At 35.1% G+C, this 24,107-nt stretch overlaps 2 protein-coding genes across 4 annotated transcripts in view; one reads left to right on the top strand and one right to left on the bottom strand.

Annotated features, from left to right (window-relative positions):
• Nucleotides 1–24,107, bottom strand: part of neo (ZP and PAN domain-containing protein neyo) — a 474,339-nt gene that overhangs the window by 83,184 nt on the left and 367,048 nt on the right. For both annotated transcript variants that reach the window (XM_076539810.1, XM_003704807.3), the window contains one exon: nt 18,800–19,001. In XM_076539810.1, coding sequence (XP_076395925.1) covers nt 18,800–19,001 — 202 coding nt within the window. The remainder of the gene's footprint in view (nt 1–18,799; nt 19,002–24,107) is intronic.
• Atg16 (Autophagy-related 16) overlaps nt 1–24,107 on the top strand; it is a 792,563-nt gene that overhangs the window by 451,396 nt on the left and 317,060 nt on the right. The window lies entirely within an intron of this gene.

Here is a 24,107-nt window from a genome sequence, read left to right as displayed (position 1 = left end):
AATCTAAGAATTTAAAAATATAATATTTTAAAAACTTAAAAATTCGCAAGTTCCTAAAAAACAAATAAAAAATTTACATATCAACTTTCATATCACTTAAACATATCAATTTTCATATCACAATAGAACACAAAATTATTTCTCCAAAAAGCAAATGACGTCAGCTTTAAAATTCCTCGACGCTCGAAGGATAACGCCCATTATCAATAATCGATACAAAAGTTTATTTTACTAATGACAGTTTTAAAATGTGCATCAAATTTAATGGCAACGTCGAATTAAAGCAACATGAATAAATTTATAATACAATTAGCAACATTTTGTTTGCGTTCTATTAAAAAATAATTCGTTGATTCTGATTGGTAATTGCAACGTGGAGCAATACAAGAGCGATACTCCGATTAATTCCCGGACACAAAGAGACGGTAATCTCAGTAATTTGTCGATAATGCTATTTGCGTGCAAAGCTTATCGTGGCATGTATAATTCCGTTTGTTTGAAAGCTACTTCGGGTTCGTGGACTCGTCAAGTACACTTTGTAGGACACTTCAACGACTATCAGCCGTAATTTCAGCTCCCAATCGCAACCTGTCACTATCACGGTATCATGACGTACGATTAACGTTTTAATTTCCCCCGGTTTTATGTTCAACTGAGTTTGCTTGCCTGCTAATGGCGCCCTTTACATTTTCGCCGACCGTGATATTTTAATGGACGAAGATTTAATCGCATCAACATAAATCTGCAAATATTTGCGTTTCAATATTATTTACGCGATATTTATTACGCACTTAAATTTTTTGCACGAGGGTAACAATGTATTTTTGACAGCAAATTACGATGTTAATATGTAAACGTTAATATGCAAATGGCTCGGTAATGCTGATACGAAGTATAAATTTTTCAGAGAAATTTCTTTTAACCTTGAATATAATGTATACGGTCGTAAAGTGTACGCGATAATTAAACGCGGTGAAAATTACACTTTATTTTGCAAATTTTGCTGCAGGTTTACATTATTTGCACATATTTTATGTTTGAGTCCTTGATAAATTTTATGTATGTCGAGAAATAACATGATGGAACGACCTTGATCGTCAAATTCATTTACCACAACAGAAATCATTGCAATTTCTATCCACATATCTTACGATTCCACACATTTAATTTACTTAACAGCTGTAAGTAGACTTTAGATTTCAGATAACACGCCTATTCGTCCGTAACACGGATAAATTAGTCGGTGATCCATCGATGGGTCCTGTATTTCCAAGGGAGTCCCTTTCATTCGCGGCGTACTTCCCTTTCATACTTTTTAATCCTCTTCGCTCGGCGCGCACGAGCTCTTTTCTTTCTCCCCTTTTCGCCACATATCCACACACAAGATTTCTCAAGGGAGCCCCTTGACTCCGGGATTGTTGGCGCCTCTGAGTAGTTCGCCCGGTTGTGCTCTAGCAAAAGAGGTATCTCGCCCAAGTTGGCAGTCGTTCAAACGGTGGAACACGAGGGGGATCGGCTACCGAACCGTTGGCCGTTTTCCCTCGAACAATGAATTTCGCACTTATAATTGGAGCTGTTACGAGGGGCGCCGTTCTTAATGGTAAGTGCACGGGAACCGTACGCGAGAAGAGTGACCCATTTTAGCCAGCACAGGAAATTGTAGTCCAACTAAAGCGCGATAACTGTCATCGGGGACGTGCTGTTACTGCTTAATGTGTCGAACGCCAAACAACCGACCGAATTAGAAGGCTATTAACCCCTGAAGAAACTTATTGCCAGGTAGGTTAATGGAACACAGTTTTGAATATGTTCGCTTCAAGATTTGACAATGTGGCGATTCGATAAATTCCCGGCTTTGGGGCTTTGGTGGTTATTTGAGAGAGCGGACATTTATCGAGCAGTTAATTGCATGAGACAAGAAAATTGAAAGATTTTTTTACATGTGTTTTATGTTAAGGGTTTTAACATAATCCAAAATCCTAATTAATACTTTGAGTATTAATCTACTGGGGAAAATTTCCAGATATAATAATGGAACTCTATTTTCAAATTTCCTATATAACCATACATAAATTATAAAATCTTGTAAAATACGTTTGTAGAATCCAAAGTTGTGTTTTCATAGCCTGTTTACAATTATGCAACCTTGTAGAATGTTATAGCACTTATACACATAATAAATGAACCTAAATACTTTTAATTCCAATTAAAAGTTAATTCACACAAACACCATATTTCTCGTGTCATTTAAACCGTAGCGTACTAATTCAAATTTAAGCCAGCCATTCTTAAAGGGTTAAGTCTGCTTCATCCGGAAAGAAAGTTGGTCGACAGCGTAACTCCGTATATCAACGTCAAGAAAAGTTGAATTCAGTTTCAGCCGAGTCGCGACAAGATAAAAAGTTGGACGTTCGTTGCCGTCCGAAATTTCGGCGTAGATACAGCTGACAAGCAGAGAACGCTTGTGTAAGAAGCCATCAAGTCGGAGCACGAAAGAATTTCACAGAGAAATTTGGTAAGCCGTGGAAGAAGATTTAATTATCCGAGAAAATCCGACGTAGGTATTATCAGCGCTATGCTCTTCAAGTAGACGCTGTACATTGCCTAGGCTAATCGAGTTTGTCGAGCGAACAAATTACGATTCTCAGTTAAAATGTGTTATTACAGAAAAATGAAAGACAGGGGAATGCTCTTACAGGGAAAGTAAATAAAAGTTTTATATTTAGAAGTTTGGAAATATAGAAATTTTGGATTTGCAAATTTTCAATTTTTCGGGTTTTCAATTTTTCAGTTTTTCAATTTTTCAAATTTTCAATTTTTCGGGTTTTCAATTTTTCAATTTTTCAAGTTTTCAGATTTTCAATTTTTCAATTTTTCAATTTTTCAGTTTTTCAATTTTTCAATTTTTCAATTTTTCAATTTTTCAATTTTTCAAGTCATCAAGTTATCAAGTTTTCAGATTTTCAATTTTTCAATTTTTCAGTTTTTCAATTTTTCAATTTTTCAAGTCATCAAGTTATCAAGTTATCGAGTTTTCAGATTTTCAATTTTTCAATTTTTCAATTTTTTAAGTCAAGTTATCAAGTTTTCAGATTTTCAATTTTTCAATTTTTCAGTTTTTCAATTTTTCAATTTTTCAAGTCATCAAGTTACCAAGTTACCAAGTTTTCAGATTTTCAATTTTTCAATTTTTCAAATTTTCAGATTTTCAAGTTTTCAAATTTTCAAGTATTTAAGTTTTCAAGTTTTCAAATACTTATTCCCCAAATTCTTAAGATCTCAAAATTCCCACACCCATAAATCCCCAAATTCAATAATTCCTATATCACTATAATATTACAGAAACATCAGTAGCATCATGTTAGTATTGCCATTTACCAATCCTCGAATTCTCAACCAACAAATCTTCAGATTTAGTGAATTCTCATATCCCAAAATCCCCAAATTCTTAACCCATTTCCAACATTCCAAATTTCTTAAGTTCCCTAGAAATTAACTAGTGGGAGACCTGTTGCCCATTGGTTTTCATATTTCAAAGAGAAATCAGATTTGCTATTGACTGTACGCGCTACTCGCACGTCCTTGCATCGCGCCCTCGCGGGCACAGTTGCCCATCACCGGGTTATAGCATATTCAGGAAGAAGGACGCCAGCGAATTATGCGAGACGGTCGGAACGGCGTTTCCGGTGTGCAACTCGTGAGCGCTTGGAAATTCACGCTACGTCACTGGTGCAACGATGGACGCGACGTACAAGGTTCCGGTAAAATTTGCTAGAAAGGAAACGAATGCTCGATAGAGGAAAAACTTCCCTGCACGTTGGGAGCATAGAAATATTCTCGAAATTTTTTGTTTTCGGGATGCGATTCTTACCGGTATTGCCCAGCACGTCGTATGGCAAGTTTCGATTGAATTATTTATAGTAAATGTCGTGTCCTTGCACTTTGTTGTTCGAACTCGGCTTAACTATGTATGATAGTTCGAACATGCGTTATTTTATTCAGAGAACATCATGGCATACGAATTTGTAAGTAAATGGTAACCTGCATACGTATTGTTACCGAAGGTGGCGTATTTGATGCTTATTTGATCAGAAATATTCATATGGATTTTTTCATGAAACATATGAAATTTCTTACAATTCCTTACATTCTATAACTTCTCTAAATTCTCTACATTTTATAAATTCTTTAAATTCTTCAAATTCATACATTTTTAAGTATGTGTATAATTTTTTAAATTTCCTAAATGTCTAAATTTTCAATCAAGTTCCCAAGTTGTCAAATCTCCAACCACCTTGGTTTCTGAATTTACTAATTTCTAAATTTCATAATTTATCAATTTTTGGATTTTTAAAAATACTCAAATTCTCTAGATTCTCAAGTTCTCACAAACTTTCAAATTCCCAAATCTTGCAGTTTCCATTATTCCAAATTCACAAGTTTACCAACCAAAAATCAAGAAGTACAAGATCTCTACTTTCTATTCTCCCATTTTCGCAGTGTTGCCATACTGTCTTGACCATAATAGCTCTCTCGAAAGATGACTGATGCCGTAATGATGATCATCAGTCATGAATTCCTATCGGTTCCAATTGTCTAGGTCTAAAGGTGACCGAAGACGCCCACACCTCTTCAGGGTTCACGTTAGGTGAATGCGCCCGCAACGATGGCTAACTCCGCTAGCAATACTCTCATTAGAGAAGGGACCTCATTATACGGCCGCGCGCCGCGGGACCTTGCTACGATTATATTACATTATTGTAATTGATTGCAGCACATGTAACTGCGGCGTGATTCTTAAACAATAAACTCATTACCCGGTAACAAGGAACGCCGATAGTGCGCGCCGCCAGTAATAACCTAACCCTCTTGTGGCTGGGCCCTGTGGCGAGGCCTGTAACGCTTCCAACGATCCTCCAGCGACCGATTCGCGTTTGATCGATCGCTCGACCGGTCTCGACGGTCGTAAACCTGTGCACAACAACGGCAACCTGCTCTGTTTCCACGTTTTCCCCTCCCCCCTTTTTCTCTTTCTCTACCGATCCTGTTCGGCTCTCTTTTTCTGCCTTTCATCGGGGCTCAAACACTCCAGAACGAAACGCGTCGGTATTCATCCGATCTTCACCTATTCGCCGGTAACAAATCGCCGACGTTTCCAGAGAGAAGAATCGTGTTGAATCTGGCCTCTGCCAGAGTTCCACGCTTCGTTGCGTTGTTTGCGCACCTCTGGATATATATTCTCCGCCCAGAGCTTGCTGCGGATCTTACCGCAAAATCGAACCGGTCAACAATAAAACAAATATTCCATTTCTAGTGGCAGATATTGTTGTGCCGCTTTTCGTCAGATTTATGGGGCCTCCCGACGAGATGGATCTGAGTGATTATTTATTTTCGGTACTTTGTGGACTTATTTCTTGGTAGCAAGGATGTGTACATTCGTTGAGTTTTCTAATGTCCTTGGGATATCTGTTGTTCATATGTGGATATGTGTTCATATGTATTCATATGTAGATATGTGTTCATATGTGTCCGTATGTTAGTTTGTTCATATGTGTTCATATGTGGATATGTGTTTATATGTTAGTTTGTTCATATGTGTTCATGTGTAGATATGTGTTCATATGTGTCCATATGTTAGTTTGTTCATATGTGTTCATATGTGGATATGTGTTTATATGTTAGTTTGTTCATATGTGTTCATGTGTAGATATGTGTTCATATGTGTACATATGTTAGTTTGTTCATATGTGTTCATATGTGTTCATGTGTGGACATATGTGGATTGTTATTTTATATTATAGACTCTTTTCAAATTTATTTGTTTAGTTATGAACTTACAGTGAATAAAATTACTCTAAAAAATTAGATCTCTTTTTGTAATCTTCAATCATCTAACAAGGTTACTTACTGTGAACAGTTATATCATTTCTTAATTCTTATATTAACATACACATTGAAATTAAGAATAAAGTAGAAAAATAAACATATGATTAAATATTACATAAACTTGCAAATGAATATACACAAAAATTTATTTCGATGTAGATCAACACAGATTCCAAGAAAACAAATTTTTTAATTTAAAATTCGTGAACCATTTGTTAAATATTATATTAACCATTATAACATTTTATTTAACTGCAGAAGTATAAATCCACAGCGAACATCCTAACAGAGCAATAATTTTCGAAAATGAATAAATTTCCGATATTCGAAATCGTATCCAATTTTATTAAATTAGTTATTTGCACAGAATAACTTTATTACAAATGAAATTGTCGTTGTTGCGAATAAAACCGTTGTCTTTGTCGAATATCGAAATTTCGCAACATCGTTATGAATTCCGATATAAAATGATAATGTTATTCTCATTAATTTCCCCAAATTGACCGAGTTTACAGTGTAAAATTCCGAGTTACGCATAATTGTCATCCCTCATTGTCCAATCACGTTAATTAATTAAATGCACCTCTCATTTTTGTACCAAGTTTTGATAACGTTTACGCGGCATTCCGGTCAGATTTAATGAAAGCTAAAATAGTTCTTTATGGTTCCGGGGCTTGTTTCCACATTTTGTACTGCTTGTTTCTCTTTAGCGGGGCACAGTAAAATCTTCATTAATTAGGCTACTAATTAAGCCGACATTGCATTCATTTCCTTCATTGTCTTTAATAACGATATTACTATATGAGATAACAATTACATTATATTCAGATTATCTGTTACCTGAATTTCCGACGAGGAGCGTTCATGTTCAATTTAAAAGTCTCAATTATGCACTTTAAACATACATCTTTGTCATTTCAACATTTTCAATTAGTTTTTAAATTCATTTATACTTTTTATGTGCTATATGAGCAAGTTTGAAAAAATATTATGTTAACATGTGTTATATGTGCAAGTTCGTAAACATATGTCACATATGTATAAGTTTAAAGAATATTATTATAACATATTATATAAATTGGAAATTACAAGAATTTGTAATTGTTACATTAGCTCGTTTCATATGCATAAATATTGTCGAAACGTACATCATTTTTCACTTTCTTAAAAAATTATAGGTAATACTTATATTGCTATAAAAATTTGCTAGACCAATATTATTATAATTCTTCACTGATCAATTTACGTATTCCTACGTTCAGCTATAAATCAGTGTGGTTCGCAACACATATGATTAGTATGATAGTGATTCATACCGAAATCAATTCAGAATTAAAATTGAAAAAATGAATCAAAATTAAGAATATTTCTAAACACTACTGATATTATAATTTCATAAGTTATAAAATAATGATAAAATATTTGAACCTTGCACCAAATCCCCAAATAAAACGATCCAAATAATCTGAGCACCTCACATCCTAACTTCATGTTAAACATCTTTCTCCACACCTATAGTCACGAACAATTTGTCAGTCACGATCAGAATAAATTACTACCTCAGCAATCTAGCTTAACCCCTTGCTCTCATGCTTCAAACATAACGAACTATTCACTGCTACAATATTAATTCACCCGAAGAAAGCTAAAATTTCATGTCTACACTGTGCAAATTGTACTCAAATTGAACATTCAACCCTTGTAAAAATAAAGGAAGGTTTACGCGGGTTCGTCACGAGTTACAGTGCAGGAGGTTAAGCACCTAACTAAATATTATAACAGCTATTACTGATAGCTGCAATATTATAATAGCTACTGTTGCTAATAATAGCTACAATAAGTTGCTACTCCTAATAATGCAGTATCATAAATATACACTTGTTAGTTTCAACTACCGACCTCAGAAACATCTGTAGTAGTGCCTCAGAAATATATTTCCAAGTACCACGAATTAATCTGTTAATCCTACAGTAATGAACATACCAACGTTTGCCGAGAGCTTCCCGTTTCGTAGCTAAATCAAATCATGTTCATACGGTACATGGTGTAGTGATGTCAGGAACCTTTCGATCTCTACGGTCGAAGTTGCCAGCCAGGATTTCGCTGGCACGGCAAAATGTGGCACATCCGTGGGTCTGTTTGAAATCGAGGTAATCACGCTGTGGAAGCCGGGACGGGACGCAAGGATAGTCGGAATCACGGACGCCTAATCAGCCGATTGTAGCGAGGAAATACCGTTCCCATGGAATGTTAATGCGATCTACACTGGGGATCCTTAGAAACCGCGGCTTCCACTCGCAGGGCGTACAGTCGGTGCAAATCCGCCTTTCCTAGGGAAATATTCGCAAGTAAGGAGTACTGGTTCATTCCATGAGAGTTTCGAGGATTCCAGAATTGGGAGAGCTGGGGATACTCAGATTGGGGCACCTTGAGATTTAGAGACGCAGCGATTTGGGGATGTGGTAATTTGGGGATGTAGGGATATTGGGTCTCAGGGATGTAAAACTTTGGGAAGAGTTTATGGAACATTTTGGTGAGAAGTTATGGAACTAAGGAATTAAGGATGTAGGTGTTTAAATACCTTGACATTTGGGAATGACATCTTGAAATTTAAGGATTTGGCGATGTAAGAGTTTGTGAAGATCATTTGTGAATATAAGAAGTGGAGGGTGTAGGTACTTAAATAACTCAGGATTTGGGGATGTAGAAATATACATCCCCAATATTCCTACACGTAGGAATGTAAGAACGTGAAGACGTAAGAGCTTTAGAACACAAGTATTTATAGATATAGATACTTAAGAAGCTTAAATTTTATAAGAAACTTAAAAAGCTGGAAAAGCTTTAAAGTGAGACCTTTGACCAAATTAAAAAATTTGAGAAATTTAAAAAATCTGAAATTGAAAGTAATTGAGAAATTAAAAAAAAATCTCTTGAAAGTAAGAAATTTGAAAAATTTGAATAAATTGAATAAACCCGGAAAATTTAAGCAATTTGCAAAATTGAATAATCCTGACAAAATGAAGAATTCTAAAAAATTTGAGAAACTGAAGACTTGGCAAAATGGAAAAAACTTAACAAAATTAAGAAATTTGCGAAATTGAAATTTTGCAAAAATTGAAATTGTGCAAATTAGAAATTAATTTGAAAACAGAAATGTAAAAAATTTGTGTGGTTTCCATAAATATGAATTGTTGTACTTGAGTGTACGCCCGGAGGCTTAGGAGATCCCTAAGACGAGACCCACTTCACTTCATCGTCGCACGCACATATCGTTGCGCAATAACGCCGTTCTAGTGGCTTGTCTCGATTATACGCAACAGTCCTTGGCAAGGGCCTTTTCCTCCGCCAAAGGTCTTTGCTGTTTTAATAGAGACGTTCTGCTCCTCCTCATTATCTCTTCCGCGTTTCAAGGTAGAAACTTTACACCACCGACTTCCATCTCCAACTTCTCATGGTATCGCGCGTTCGTTCTGATGAGCCTTTGAGAAGACTCGAGATTCAAATTGAATATTGTGGCGACTGTTTTACGAGATGCAGAATGAAGACGTTTCTGTATTATTACCAGGGGAAATTTATGCAAGCGTATGTTTTTACGGGAGTGGATTATACGAGTACAAGTTTGACAGCAATGTGTTTCGTCGTTGAGGATTGTTAACTTCTTGGCACGTACTTGGTTTTGTTTGGGAAGCGTATTCTGAGTAGATGGATGGATATGGGGAATGACGTTTATGGAGAAAATATTATAGCAAAACATTTAGTAACATTTTAACTTCGTTAAAATTATATTTAAATTCAATAGAACAATTCGAACTAGTACATGTTATTGATTCAACAAACTAGCTTCAAATTGATAAATGATAGCATGCTATTCAATGCTATCTTAGTATCATCAGACTGTAACTATTTTAAAAGCTAATGCTTAATATGCAACAAAGTAGCAGTCGGCAAATGCTTATCCAGAAGGTTGCGCATCCTCAAATACAAAATTACAATTTCGAAATTATGCAACAATGTAACAGTCGACAAATGACTACCCAGTGAGTGCAATCTCAAAGAACAAAACCAATGCCTAACACGCCAAAGACTAATAGTCAACAAATGCTTATCCAGAAGTGTGCGTATCGAATACAAAACTGCTATTTCAAAATATGCAACAAGTCAACAGTCGACAAATGCCTAGTGAGCGCAATCTGAAAGAACAAAGCTCAATACGCAACAGTCAACTGGTTGTCCGACAGACAATCTCGATAGGAAAATTCCGTGGGCAAACGAAGCAGCAAAGTACGAAATGACAATTTTCCGAGTCTGCGGTCCGAATGAAAAGGAAGAGAAAATAACGAGCGAAATGTTATAGAGAATTGATCAAAGTCGAAGCGAGTAGAAGAAGGATAGAAGGCAGGCATACCGCGAGCCACGTACGAGTCCTCAATCCGGAACTTGATTCGTTCTTGCGGAGATCAAATCCTTGCTCCCCTTTCCATGCTTTCCCGGACACGAACACACAGCTATGCCACTTTTGATACGGTTCCGCCTGGGCAAGGACCTCTCGACCCTGCCTTCGCTTCGGGTCGAAGCTGAAGAGCTCGAGGGCCAGCTGCCAGAGACCTTACCTTTCGCTTAGATGCTTCCTCAAGGTGTGCACGTGCACGCTCCGCACGCTCACGAATGCGAAGCTTCACGCGTCCTCGTGATATCGCATAAATGCGCGTTCCACCGCCGGTTTCTATCGAAATCGGAAGAAGCTACGGTTCTCTTGCCCCGTTGCCCTTCCGCGTGCCTAACAGACCACGATATTTCACACGGCTAATGGATTGAAATTCCTTTTGCTCGGATGTCCGTCGATGAGAAACCGAGATCCCGTAATTATCGGATCAAGGTGCATGCGCGTTTTTAATGGAGTCGAGCTTTTTATGAATTTCGAGATAACTTCGTGTGAATGGCTGTGGAATTTTAGGGTTGGATTATCTGATACTGTTACTGTTTTAGAGGAATACAGTTTTTGGGCTTTTGCTATTGAAATTTCCTAGAAGCACCATACTTGTAAATTATAACGTATTTCAATTTTGAAGTGACGTTTTCAGTCTTCGTTAAAATAAAAATTTGGGATTTTGGGAATTTGAGAATTTGGGGATTTCAAGGTTTGGGATTTGAGAGTTTGGGGATTTGGGGATTTAGGGGTCTGGGAATTGGGGGATTAGGGAATTTGGAAATTTCGGGATTTGGGGATTCGGGAATTGGGGGATTAGGGAATTTGGGAATTTCGGGATTTCGGGATTCGGGAATTGGGGGATTAGGGAATTTGGGAATTTGGGAATTTGGGAATTTGGGAATTTGGGAATTTCGGGATTTGGGGATTCGGGAATTGGGGGTTTGGGAATTGGGGGATTAGGGAATTTGAGGATTTGGGAATTTGAGAATTTAGGAATTTGGGAAGTTGGGGATTTTGGGGAATTTGAGAATTTCAGGGTTTGGGGGTTTGGGGATTTGGGGATTTGGTAATTTGGAAGTTTGAAAATTTAGAAATTTAGTAATTTGGGAATTTGGGAATTTGGGAATTTGAGAGTTTCAGAGTTTCAGAGTTTAGGAATTTAAGAATTGGAGAATTTGGGGATTTGGGGGTTTGGAAATTTCGGATCAAGGTGCATGCACGTTTTTAATGGAGTTGTGCTTTTTATGAATTTCGAGATAACATCGTGTGAATACCTGTGGAATTATTTTAGGGTTCAGAATATCTGCTACTGCTACTGTTTTATAGGAATACAGTTTTTGGGCTTTTGATAATGAAATTTCCTAGAAGCTCCACACTTGTAAATTCCAAGATATATTTTAATTCTGAAGTAACCTTTTCAAATTTATGTACTCGTGAAATCAGAAATTCTAAAATTAAAAAATTCAGAAGTCTCCAAACTCTCAAGTTCCTTTTAAAGGTTTAGAAATTCATAAATTCTTAAAGTTTGAAAATATGCAAATTCTCAACTTCTGAACACTAAAAATTCTCACACCCTAAATTTCATATTCCAACTTTCTAAATACCAAGAATTCCACCTACCAAATTCAAACACCTATTTCCTAAATTTTAAACTAACACGATAATTGTTAAATTCATCTTCAATCTCAAATGTCCAACTTTCGCCTAATAGCAAAAAACTCGCTTTCCCGCAAATTGTGCCCAAGTATACTATTCTAGTATTACGTAAAGAAAAATTCAAGAGAGCGGTATGGTATTTCAAGTTAATTGTCAAGAAAGCATTGTCTCGCATAACAGGTTCGTGACCCTGTTTAAACGGAACGAGCTTCCCGACCACGGTATCCTCAAAGTATGTAAAACCGCCATCATATTTCTTACGAGGCGTCCCCTGAGCAACCGTGAAACGTCCATTAGAAAAAAAAAATTGTCAGACAATTACCATGATCGTCGTAGCAAATTCTCCGCCGCGTATAAAGTATCGTACATCAGGACGTTCAAACGAGACGGTATAAATTCTACGGTAGCCGGTATGCGGCTGGCAGTTCACGTATAAAGGTTAATTAATAAATAACCGTGTCATAACCGTGTTATAATCGTGACGGGTAACAACGGACCGTAAACCAACCGCGACAGCAAACCACGGGTTGTATCGCGGAATCGTCGCTAATACACCGTGTTCATTAGCGTAACTAGGATTTTTATTTGCTGAGGCAATATTGTAGGATTTATGGAGAAAGCATAGAAGACAAAGTTTGTTTTTATGTAGGGGCGTGTTTGTTGGATATATGTGATATATCGATGTGATCTGATTTTTAAAAAACAGAACTTTATGGTTATATTTTTTTATTAGTATGTGTTGGGTTGAGTATTTATGTTTTGACAGATATTGCACGAATTAATTGCTGAATAAAGTGGTATGTAATACTTCATTATTATGTATATTTTTTATAGCACATATGTGTTTAGAGTACATATGTGTTAAATTTCGTATTTAAATTTTGACAGATATTGCACGAATTAATTGCTGAACGAAGTCATATGCAATACTTCATTATTATGTATATTTTTTTATAGCACATATGCGTTTAGAGTACATATGTGCTAAATTTCGTATTTTAATTTTGACAGATATTGCACGAATTAATTGCTGAAGGTATTAAATAAATTGATGCTGATTGGTTTGCAATAAAATTGATGGAGGTTCATTTAACGCCAATGCAGTTAAAAAAAATGAATTTGCAAGAAAATTATTAACAAATTATTTTTTGATTGAGTGTTACCTTTCTACTAAAAATTTAATTAGGAAAACTTAAATATAAATTTAGTAGCAAACTTAAATTTTTCATAATGTTAACTAGAATTAAATTATGAATAATAAATATGTACTAACTATAAAAAAATAAACTAATTAAAAAAGACTTTCATACGAAAGTCTTGCAGCGTGAAAAGTAAGTTTGCTAGACAAAGGCGCAATAACATTTCCGCATAGAACTTCGAAATGACTGAAAAATGAAGAATTCTTTATATTCCGTCCATTTGCATTTAAATATTGACGTCAGCAGAAGAGAAACCGCCGGACAAAGGGAATCAAAGATGCGGTCGTTTTGCCTGAAAGAAAATTTCAGAGAAAACTCATTCTTCTTTGGGCGGGTATAAAAATCCGCTTAGCAAAATGGACTTTTGACGTGTAATTGAAGCGTCAGAATATTCTCTTTGTATGTTATTCACCTGCTTTCGTTTTGGTACCTTTTTCGCAATATTTCTGACTTACTTCGGAACCACTCGGGCTCGTTAAAAATATTTCGCAAAAATAACCAGAACGCTTTATACGTTTCGCGCAAAATCATTAAAACAGATAAATGAACAACGTTCCGTATAAAGCGCAGAACTGTGGACGCAAAGCGAATATATTCGACGTGTATAGACGTTTAATTAAAACTGGGATCAAAATTCTGGAAGTCTTTATTAATAACGAAAAATAGGGCCAATTTTTATGGCAACGTGTTACAAAAAATGGATGCAGTTAAAAAAGGACTGTGTATCACTGTTTAAATGCAATTTTATTTTCGAGTAAATGTGGAACAGTTTTGAAATGTACGTGCGGAGGGAAATATTAGGCATGTACTTAAGAAAGTGCTTCGTGGGTTTTTAGTTCATAAATAGTATAGGGAAGTTTAGAGACTTAATAATTTATATATATGTAACTTTGATGAGATGCAAATTTTGAAATATGAGAATTTTAACAATTTCAAAATTTGGGATTTGGAGAATTTGGGGAATTTTGGAATTTGGGATTTGGGGAATTTGAGGAATTTGGGATTTGGAGAAATTGAAGAATTTGGGGAATTTGGGATATGGAGAATTTGGGATTTGGAGAATTTGGGGAATTTTGGAATTTGGGATTTGGGGAATTTGAAGAATTTGGGATTTGGAGAAATTGAAGAATTTGGGGAATTTGGGATATGGAGAATTTGGGATTTGGAGAATTTGGGGAATTTGGGTAATTTGGGATTTGGAGAATTTGGGGAATTTGGGGAATTTGGGATTTGGTGAATTTGGGGAATTTGAGATTTGGGGGACTTGGGGAATTTGGGGTTTGGAGAATTTGGGGAATTTGAGATTTGGGGGACTTGGGGAATTTGGGGTTTGGAGAATTTGGGGAATTTGGGGAATTTGGGGAATTTGGAATTTGGAAAATTTGGGGAATTTGGGATTTGGAAAATTTGGGGAATTTGGGATTTGGAAAATTTGGGGAATTTGGGATTTGGAAAATTTGGGGAATTTGGGATTTTGGAAATGTAGGAATTTGGTAATTTGAAAATTTGAGAATTCGAGAATTTGACAATTTAAGAATTTGAGAATTTGAGAATTTGAGAATTCGCAAATTCATGTATTTAGTAATTTGATAATTTGTGAGGTTAAAAATTTAGAAATTTAAAGTACCCAAAATTTTCAAATTTATACATCATGTAATTTAAGATTGTAAACATTTAGAAATTTCCAAATTGCAGTTCTTCGAATTCAGTTTCAAATTTCCATAAATAGAGAATTTCTATAAATATATGAAATTTTAATGATGTTCCACAAAAACTATAAAAACATTGATGGTGTATATTTTAATTAAAAAAAATACTTCTTTAACTACATATTGTATAAAGTTCATTAAGAACATCTGTTCAGAGTTAAAACATGAGTGAAAAAAACATATAATTGAACTTGCATCCGAAAAAAAATTGTTTAAGGAATGCAGACTCTTCTAAATAAATTATGCAGTTTTTCTGAATCAGCCATCCATCCGATGCGCCTGTTAACTGTTCTATTTTTCACTGTCCACCATAATGGGATCACTTTAATGGACGTTATTGCACCTGGTTATTACGCGATATTAACAAAACAATCATTAAGGCTCGCAACTGGTTTCTAAACACCTATTCGTGTCGATGAATACGGAAAAGTAATCTTACGTTAAATACTGCTAAACGATCAAATTATAGACGAAACATATTCATTAGATTGTATCTTCAAATATATCAACAAAGTACTTGTATGAAATTTATAATTCGTTCTTGAAATGAATGTTGGAGATGATTTGAAATATCGTTTCTAGTTTAGGTATGGTTTATAGTTGTTAGATGAGGTAAACTTTTGGAAAATAAAAACATATATGGAAATATGTGAAATATGTGAAATGTGTGAAATGTGTGAAATGTGTGAAATATGTGAAATATGTGAAATGTGTGAAATGTGTGAAATATGTGAAATGTGTGGAATATGTGAAATATGTGAAATATGTGAAATATGTGAAATATGTGAAATATGTGAAATGTGTGAAATGTGTGATATATGTGAAATATGCGAAATATGTAAATTACGTGAAATATGTCAAATGTGTCAAATATACAAAATATGTGAAGTATGTGAAGTATGTGGAATATGTGGAATATGTGGAATGTGTGAAATATGTGAAATATGTGAAATATGTGAAATATGTGAAATATGTGAAATATGTGAAATATGTGAAATATGTGAAATATGTGAAATATGTGAAATATGCGAATTACGTGAAATATGTGAAATATATGAGATACGTAAAATATGTGAAATGCACGAAATATGTAAGTTACATGAAATATGTGAAATATCTGGAATGTGTAAAATATATAAAATATATTTTCAATCTTTATTGTCACTGATATTAATTATTCGTGTCATGTAATTTATTAATTCATTATAAAACTAGTAATTTTTAATTTAATCTTTCTTAAACACTAAAACTACCAAAACAGTTAAATGAGCCTATCACAAGTTTCTCATCTTACACTACAAATTTCTTAAGGTCATAAAATCATTAACTTTATTCAAAATAAAGTGTTAATTTATGCTTTATCATTTGTCTTTATTTCTCAACTTTTTAATTTCAAAATTGATTACACGTCGATAGCTTCTGTATTAAAATAAGGTAGTCATGAACCGTAATTTGATGAAATCTTTTAAGACTATCTCAGCTAAAATCTAACTGTATATCATTTTTCAGGATCACCTTATCACTTGATTTATGGATAGAGATAACTCTGTGTCTCGTACAAGTTTTATCTATGTATACCAACATGCGAGTCGCGTGCGATATAATTGCGGTGTTAACGTGTCGTACTATGTCCATTTTTCCGCTTTTTTTCTCTCTTTTTTTTATCCCATGGCAAGGAAGGTGCAGTGACGCGAGCATAATTAGTCTGACCACGATCAAAGCGTTCCTCCGATGCTTTCGAGCGGACGCAAACCAACGACGATGAAAAACATTGCTCGAGGTTGGTGGACAAGCGACGCGAAAAACGGAAGAAAAATTACTTGACTCCTTTCATTCGGGCGATAATGAAAACAACAGATCGATAGGTAATTTAGCTATCGATCGATAAATTTGTTTAGGAATTTCGTGATTCTTTTCAGGACTTCATGTTGTTTCAAATAGTTCATTTTTGAGCAACGAAAATCTATCTAAAATTTTCGTTCGAAATTTGTTTTAAATTCAGTTTTTTTTTATAATTAGAAATTTTAGAATGAATATTTTAATAATTGAGTATACAAAAATTTTTGTTTGTTTGAAGTTAGGAATTGAATTATTAAAATTTCTTAAAAAATATTTAAGTCTTTTTATAGCGCCTAAAAAATATTACTAATTTTTAAATTAAATATTTAAAAAACTGTTTAAACTTGAAGATTTTAATTTTCTTCTAATTTTTGTAATTGCAAAATGAAAATTTCTTTCAAATTTGAAATTTTATAATTAATTTTAAAAAATTTTTAATTTAATAATTGGTTCAAACTTGAAAATTTGTAATTTAATAATTATTTCAAACTTGAAAATTTTTAATAAAAAATAAGCTTTCTGTGACTTCTCTGCTTTGTTTCGTTTAAATTAAATTTAATTAAGGAAACATAAAAGCTTATGATTATTAAAAAAAGTGCAAAAGCAGTAACTACTTTCATGGGAAATATTTGATCTATCACCTTCAAACTTGAAATAATATAAATTGCAAATTATGATTCACGTTTATGTATCATAAATCATGTGGCTATCTATTTCATTTCCTGTTATTTGACGATGTGAACATTTTCTTCATTAATTCAGTAATTGATTAATTGATACAAATAACAAATCAATACATATAATTACTAATACGGCTGATTGCATTATTAATTGATGTCTCTGAATGATGTTGCTAGAATATTAATGTACAATATGTTGAATTCATTTAAGAAATACATGATTGGATACTTAATCAACTTTGACATTCAATTTCTTTTAACGAAATATACAAAAGTTGACAATTTGCAGATTATTTCTATATGAAGCATTTTTCAGTTTAAAATAATTTAATTTTTCAATTATTTCATAAATGCTAAAAATTTCTTTTAACAAAATATAAAACAATCGACAATTTGCAAATTATTTCTATATGAAGCATTTTTCAATTTAATTTTTCAATTATCTCATAAATATCAACAATGTACCTTAAAATTTTCATTGATTTCACAGTTTCATATTTAGATACGAATCTTAAACTTTTGGGACATTGTGTTAATAAGTTTAATTATTTTCTGAAGCACTCTACTTTTTTTAAGTCTAACACTAAGACATTCCACTTTTTTTTTAAGTCAAATACCTAAGCATTCTATTTTTTAGAATTTAGAACTTTCTTAGAATACTTCTAAGAATGCATCTATAATAGAAAAAAGACATATCATCTAATAGGAAATGTTGACCTTCCCAACACATTTTAGGACCACCCAAGGTCAAATGTATAAGAGTACGCACCCCACCACAATTTTTATCTAAAGCATCTCTTCATCTATACCCATCGAAATATTTAAACGTCCTCAAATCTCGAGTGCAATACTTCAGACTTTAGGTCACGAAATCATCTCATCAAACGAACACTCCTCACGTTAATTGCCGCTTAACGACGTATACCCTCCGACTGAATTAACCAGAATCGAAGCCATCGATATTGGAAACTGGCTCGTAAATAGCCGTTCGGTGAAATGACAGAGCCGAGAAATCTGGGTGGTCCGTAGGTATTTCTCTGCAAGTTTTCCAGCAGGATAACTCGTCCTGCCGGTGTTCCAGCTCGCATGAAACGTCGGGAACGGCCGCTTCATGACCAAGAAACACTCTCGAGTCTGTAGGAGCGTGATGTAACGTCCTCCCTCGATCGAGGAATCCAATAACTGGAAAACGCACCGGAGCGTGTCGAGGTGCCTTCGATTCTCCAACAGCTACCTCGACTTGGTCGACGAGAGAGATAGAGAAGGCCATACGTCGTATTCGTACGTCGATTTCGCGACGAATCGCGGCACGGGTGCGTCCACTTTTTCAACGTAACGGATCGTGGCCGCGACGAGAATTCAGCGCACCGGAAACGAATGGAAACGTAGTTTACTCACCGGCATAGGAAATCTCTTTCGCCTAAACAGAGCTCGAGGCAGTGCTGTCGCGAGGATGCGTTCATGGTCCTTCGTGTGTGGCCCTGAAGACGGTGGCCCTGCACTCTGTCGATACACCAGGCCCGCTCGCAAGGTTTCACAGCCAGACAACTTTTCTGGGCGTAGATCGTGAACACTGGGAATTGCGATTGCGATAGTGCGCCTAGAACAAAAATTAGGCGATTCAGTTGCGCCGTTCGAGAAACCCTACAAAACTTATCAATATGGCGGATCTTAGATTTCTCACTTTCGATTGAGATAATTATTCAGAAGTTTAATTTTTCAAGAAGCTAGTGTTAGTGTTTGTTAAAATAAAAATTTTGGGATTTGGGCATTTGGGAATTTCAGGGTTTGGGGGTTTGAGAATTTGAGAATTTCAGGGTTTGGGGGCTTGGGAATTCGGGGATTTGGGAATTTGGGGATTGGGAATTTGGGAATTTGAAAATTTGTAAATTTGTAAATTTGGGAATTAGGGAATTTGGAAATTTGGAAATTTGAAAATTTGGGAATTTGAGAGTTTGAGATTTTAGGAGTTTAGGAATTTGAAAATTTGAGGATTTGGGAATTTGAGGATTTGGGAATTTGAGGATTTGGGGATTTGGGGATTTGGGGATTTGGGGATTTGGGGATTTGGGGATTTGGAGATTTTGGAGATTTGGGGATTTGGGGATTTGGGGATTTGGGGATTTGGGAATTTGAGGATTTGGGGATTTGGGGATTTGGGGATTTGGAGATTTTGGGGATTTGGGAATTTAGGAATTTGGGAATTTGGGAATTTGGTGTTTTGGAAATTTGGAAATTTGGAAATTTGGGAATTAGGGAATTTGGAAATTTGGAAATTTGAAAATTTGGAAATTTGAAAATTTGGAAATTTGAAAATTTGGGAATTTGAGAGTTTGAGATTTTAGGAGTTTAGGAATTTGAGAATTTGAGGATTTGGGAATTTGAGGATTTGGGAATTTGAGGATTTGGGAATTTGAGGATTTGGGGATTTGGGGATTTGGGGATTTGGGGTGTCGCGAGGTAGGTTAGGTGTGGAATGAATAAATATTGCTCGCAACAGTGTGTTTGCAAGAGGTAAGGTGTTTAATGTGAACTATGGAGACTATGTGTGATATTACAGAAATGCTATTGAATACAATGTTACGGAATCGGTATAGTATGTTCAATGATGCAGAATTGGAGGCTCGACTGATTATATCTGTTTTGACGCCCTTCCGCAGTATATATAAACTTTTCGGAGAAGGCGTAACTCCTTACACAGTTGAGGGTGGAGTTATTTTCCTCGCAGAGTCCTCCCATTTTCGACGGGGGAAAGAGTATTGTAAATTAGAATTTGAGAGTCGAAAATGTCCTTCCGGACCGCGCTGACCATGTGGCCTAATGAACCGTAACGGGACATGGCTGGCAGCGTTTATGGTAGGGTAGTCTATTGAGCTACGCACGTCCAAAAAACATAAAATAATTTCGCCGACTTACAGACTTTAGGGTAGGCTTAACTGCCTACACCTAAACATCTGTAAACGGTCAATGCTAATTTCTACCAACGCTGCGAACCATGTGCCGCTACAGGGGATTTGGGGATTTGGGGATTTGGGGATTTGGGGATTTGGGGATTTGGGGATTTGGGGATTTGAGGATTTGGGGATTTGGGGATTTGGAGATTTTGGGGATTTGGGGATTTGGGGATTTGGAGATTTTGGGGATTTGGAAATTTAGGAATTTGGGAATTTGGTATTTTGGAAATTTTGAACTTTCGGAATTTGAGACAACTTTTCTGGGTGTAGATTGTGAACACTGGGAATTGTGATTGCGATAGTGCACCTGGAACAAATGTTATGCGATTCAGTTACGCCATCCGAGAGCATTAACCCTACAAAACTTAACAAAATGGCGGATCTTAGATTTTCGATTGAAAAAATTATTAAGAAGTTTATATTTTTTCACAAAGCTATGTGTTAGTCTTCGTTAAATTAGAAAATCATTGTATTAGCTAGTTCACATTACTAGCTTATACATTTACATTACTACTAGCTAGTATCATTATTGATTTGTTTTGATAGTTTTGATTCATTTTAAATACAGCATTAAGTAAATATAGCATTAAGAATTAATTTGATCCAGAAGATGTGATACATCGTTTTACTAATGAAAGTACTAGCAATATCTATTAAATACTTGGAGGGTCTGAACATTTTCAGTCTCGATTATCAACTTGTGGTGGATTTGAACTTGTGGTGGGAGGTGTGTAAGGATCTAGAAATATTTATTGGGTGGAAAAGTACGAAAGAAATAGATGATGAAGTACATTTTGTCAGAATGTTAATTTAATTTCTAAAAATTTATTTTTTCATTATATTGAATGGAATTCAATTTCGCGTTTCTGTGTTGTGCAAGTTTACTCATAGCTATGCGTATGTTGTTTAGAATTAACGAAACTGTAAGCAGCATGAATATCATGTCAATTTTGCACGGCAACAAGCGAAAAGTTTTAATTGGAAAATGAAACGATTGTATTCCGGGTAATTACGATCCTAGAGTATTGTATTAACAATAATGCCTCTTTCCACCACTGAATTCAAGAATAAAACATATATTTCTATGAACATAAACTTGTTTGAAATGTGAGGATTTAGGCACATTTAAAACTTAATTTAATATTTAATGTTTAATTTTGTTAATGTTCACAAAGTGAAGTGCACACAAAGTAATCTAACGCGACAGTCCATGTTCATTAAAAACATATTTAATTAAACAAAGAAAATTTTTTTATTTAAACTTGAAATAAAACAGCGATTAAGTGAAACGGGGTATAATAGGTAAAATTCAGAATTTTCGTAATTAAACATTAAAATTTCATTTTTCGGTCTGCTTTGAAATTTTTGCGCTGCACGGAGCGTTTTCATTGGTTTTTAACTTTTTATTACACTGCGTTTCAGATATGACAAATAGATTAATATTCTACCACTCTGCGTATTTTATTATTATATGATTTTCGGAATTTGTTAAATATAAATAAATAGCAGTTTAACAAAATTCACATAATTGAGAAAATTATTGAAAACATTTATTTTTCATAATTACAATATTTCAATTGCCAAACAGATAAAAATATAGGTTCGTAAAATTTTTTACAATGAAACAATTTATTATCAAATATTATACCTTATTACGGATAAATTTATATTCAACTTTATCAAAGTTAAATTTGTATTTAACCTTGTCAAAATTAAATTTGTATTCAGCCTTGTCAAAATTAAATTTGTATTTCCTCCACTCAAAATGAATGAACCGTATCCATTATTAAAAAACCAATTCACCATTCCTCGATACAAAAAAATCTACTTACACTATAAATGCAATTGAGTACGTAAATAAAAATTAACGGAGCATAAAGATTAAAATAGCATCAATTTCCCAAACAATAAGTACAGTAAGGTATTTATCATACTCAAGGATAACTCGTTTAGTTTTTATCACAACTGGTTAACACTGCGAACAGTATCACGGCGTCCTTGTATCATCCAAGTTTCATAAAACCAATACAAATCCATAAATTCTTTTTTCCCCATCGTTATTTGTCGAATGCACAAAAGTGTTCATCAAGCGGTTGAAAAGCGAGTAAAAAGAGAATCGAAGGATTTATAGAAAGCGGTACAAATATGCGCCCGGTGTAATAGCGGGGATCAACCTTGACAGTGATAAAGCTACTGCTATATTTAACGGTCGAACGAGACGTTCGATGTGCAGTGGATAACATAAATCCTGGCGGACTTTGATTTGTGGAAATACAAGATTAGCCTGCTGGTTAGAAATTAATGTCCTATCAGATCGTTACAGCAAAAAAGAGCGCGCAAAATATTTCAATCGGAGAGGTTAGGAAAGAAGCACTTTCGGGATTCAATTACCATGCGTCGGTAAGCGGCCCTAGACTTTTCCGTCCCGATTTTTCACTGAAAGTTAGCAACCCCCGATTCAAATTCAACTTTCCAATTCGCAATTGACGCTGATCAATGCCTGTTATTCTCGAAAGTAGAATCTCGAGGCAGCCAGCTCGTTATTCTTTGGCTGTCGATCGGTGGGTCGAGAGGGGTCGTGCTAAGTGGCGGAATAATTTCTCGGAGCCGGGTGTCGAGTCGTCACCCTTCACGAGATCATAATTAATCTCGGCCGGGCTTAAGCTCGTGAAAGGAGGACGGCTAGGGACGTTTTCGAACGGTGATTCGTTGAAAAGTTTCAGGTCACACGAGGGGGGACAGGTAACGAGGTAACAGGTTCAACGGAACACGGAACATCGATTTTCCAAGCAGGCGCTAAAGGTATTCAATTACCTGCCTTTCTGCTGGCCTACGCGGAGGCTTAATGACTGTAGCTAATTTTAATGAGCGTAGCCGCGACCATAACGGCGAACGAACGCGTTTTCTTCCATCTATGGGGATCCACGGTGTCGAATCATTCGTGGAACGTCATTTAGCAGGAAGACGTTGCTCGTTACGGCCTGGGGGGTAAGCACATTATAGTAATCAACCGGTCACTTCCGGGGATCTATATGCAGAAGATCAGCTACCATTTTACTCGTTCAAATGCTACCGCGTTACCGGATAATGGAGGATACAGTCGTAAACACTTTGGTGATACATTTCTTACTTCCATGCGGATTGCGATCGGATACCATGTTCTTCTACGTATATTATTTCTGTTGTGCCTCATGGCGTTGGCGTTTGAGGAACAACGTGGTAAGTCGAGGATGTAGAGTTTGTAAGGCTTCAGGCAAAAATTGATGTTATCTTAGATGCCATTGCATGATGCGTTAGATATGTGAACAAAATGGATGAGTACAGTTGATTTGTACTCCTATGCTGGATGGTAAATATTGGACATACAGAAAGATCTTCTACGCTAACTTGACAGTTTAACTAGACAACCTGCAAACTTTTTTAGAATTGTTGGGAAATTTGTTACTTTATAATTTCTAGATTTGTAAATTTAGAACATCTCAATATTTAAACTTGTAATCTCTTGAATAAATTTGAAAACCTCAGAGATATACTTGAAAATTGAAAGCTTTTGAATTTATTTTGAATTTGTAAATTTAAAAACTGATTGTTATAAATTTAGAATCTTTAAAAAAATAAGATAAAATATTCACAACACTTTCCTGTAAAATTTAATAAATAAAAATATAATTAGGAATACATGTTTTGTAAACACCTTTTCCATTTAAAGTTGATATATACAATTAGTGGTTCTATTATATCTTCGAAATACC

The sequence above is a fragment of the Megachile rotundata genome, chromosome 14 (assembly GCF_050947335.1).
Source record: "Megachile rotundata isolate GNS110a chromosome 14, iyMegRotu1, whole genome shotgun sequence".
In the NCBI taxonomy this organism is placed as follows: Eukaryota; Metazoa; Arthropoda; class Insecta; order Hymenoptera; family Megachilidae; genus Megachile; species Megachile rotundata.
This window is presented reverse-complemented; position numbering and strand designations above follow the sequence as displayed.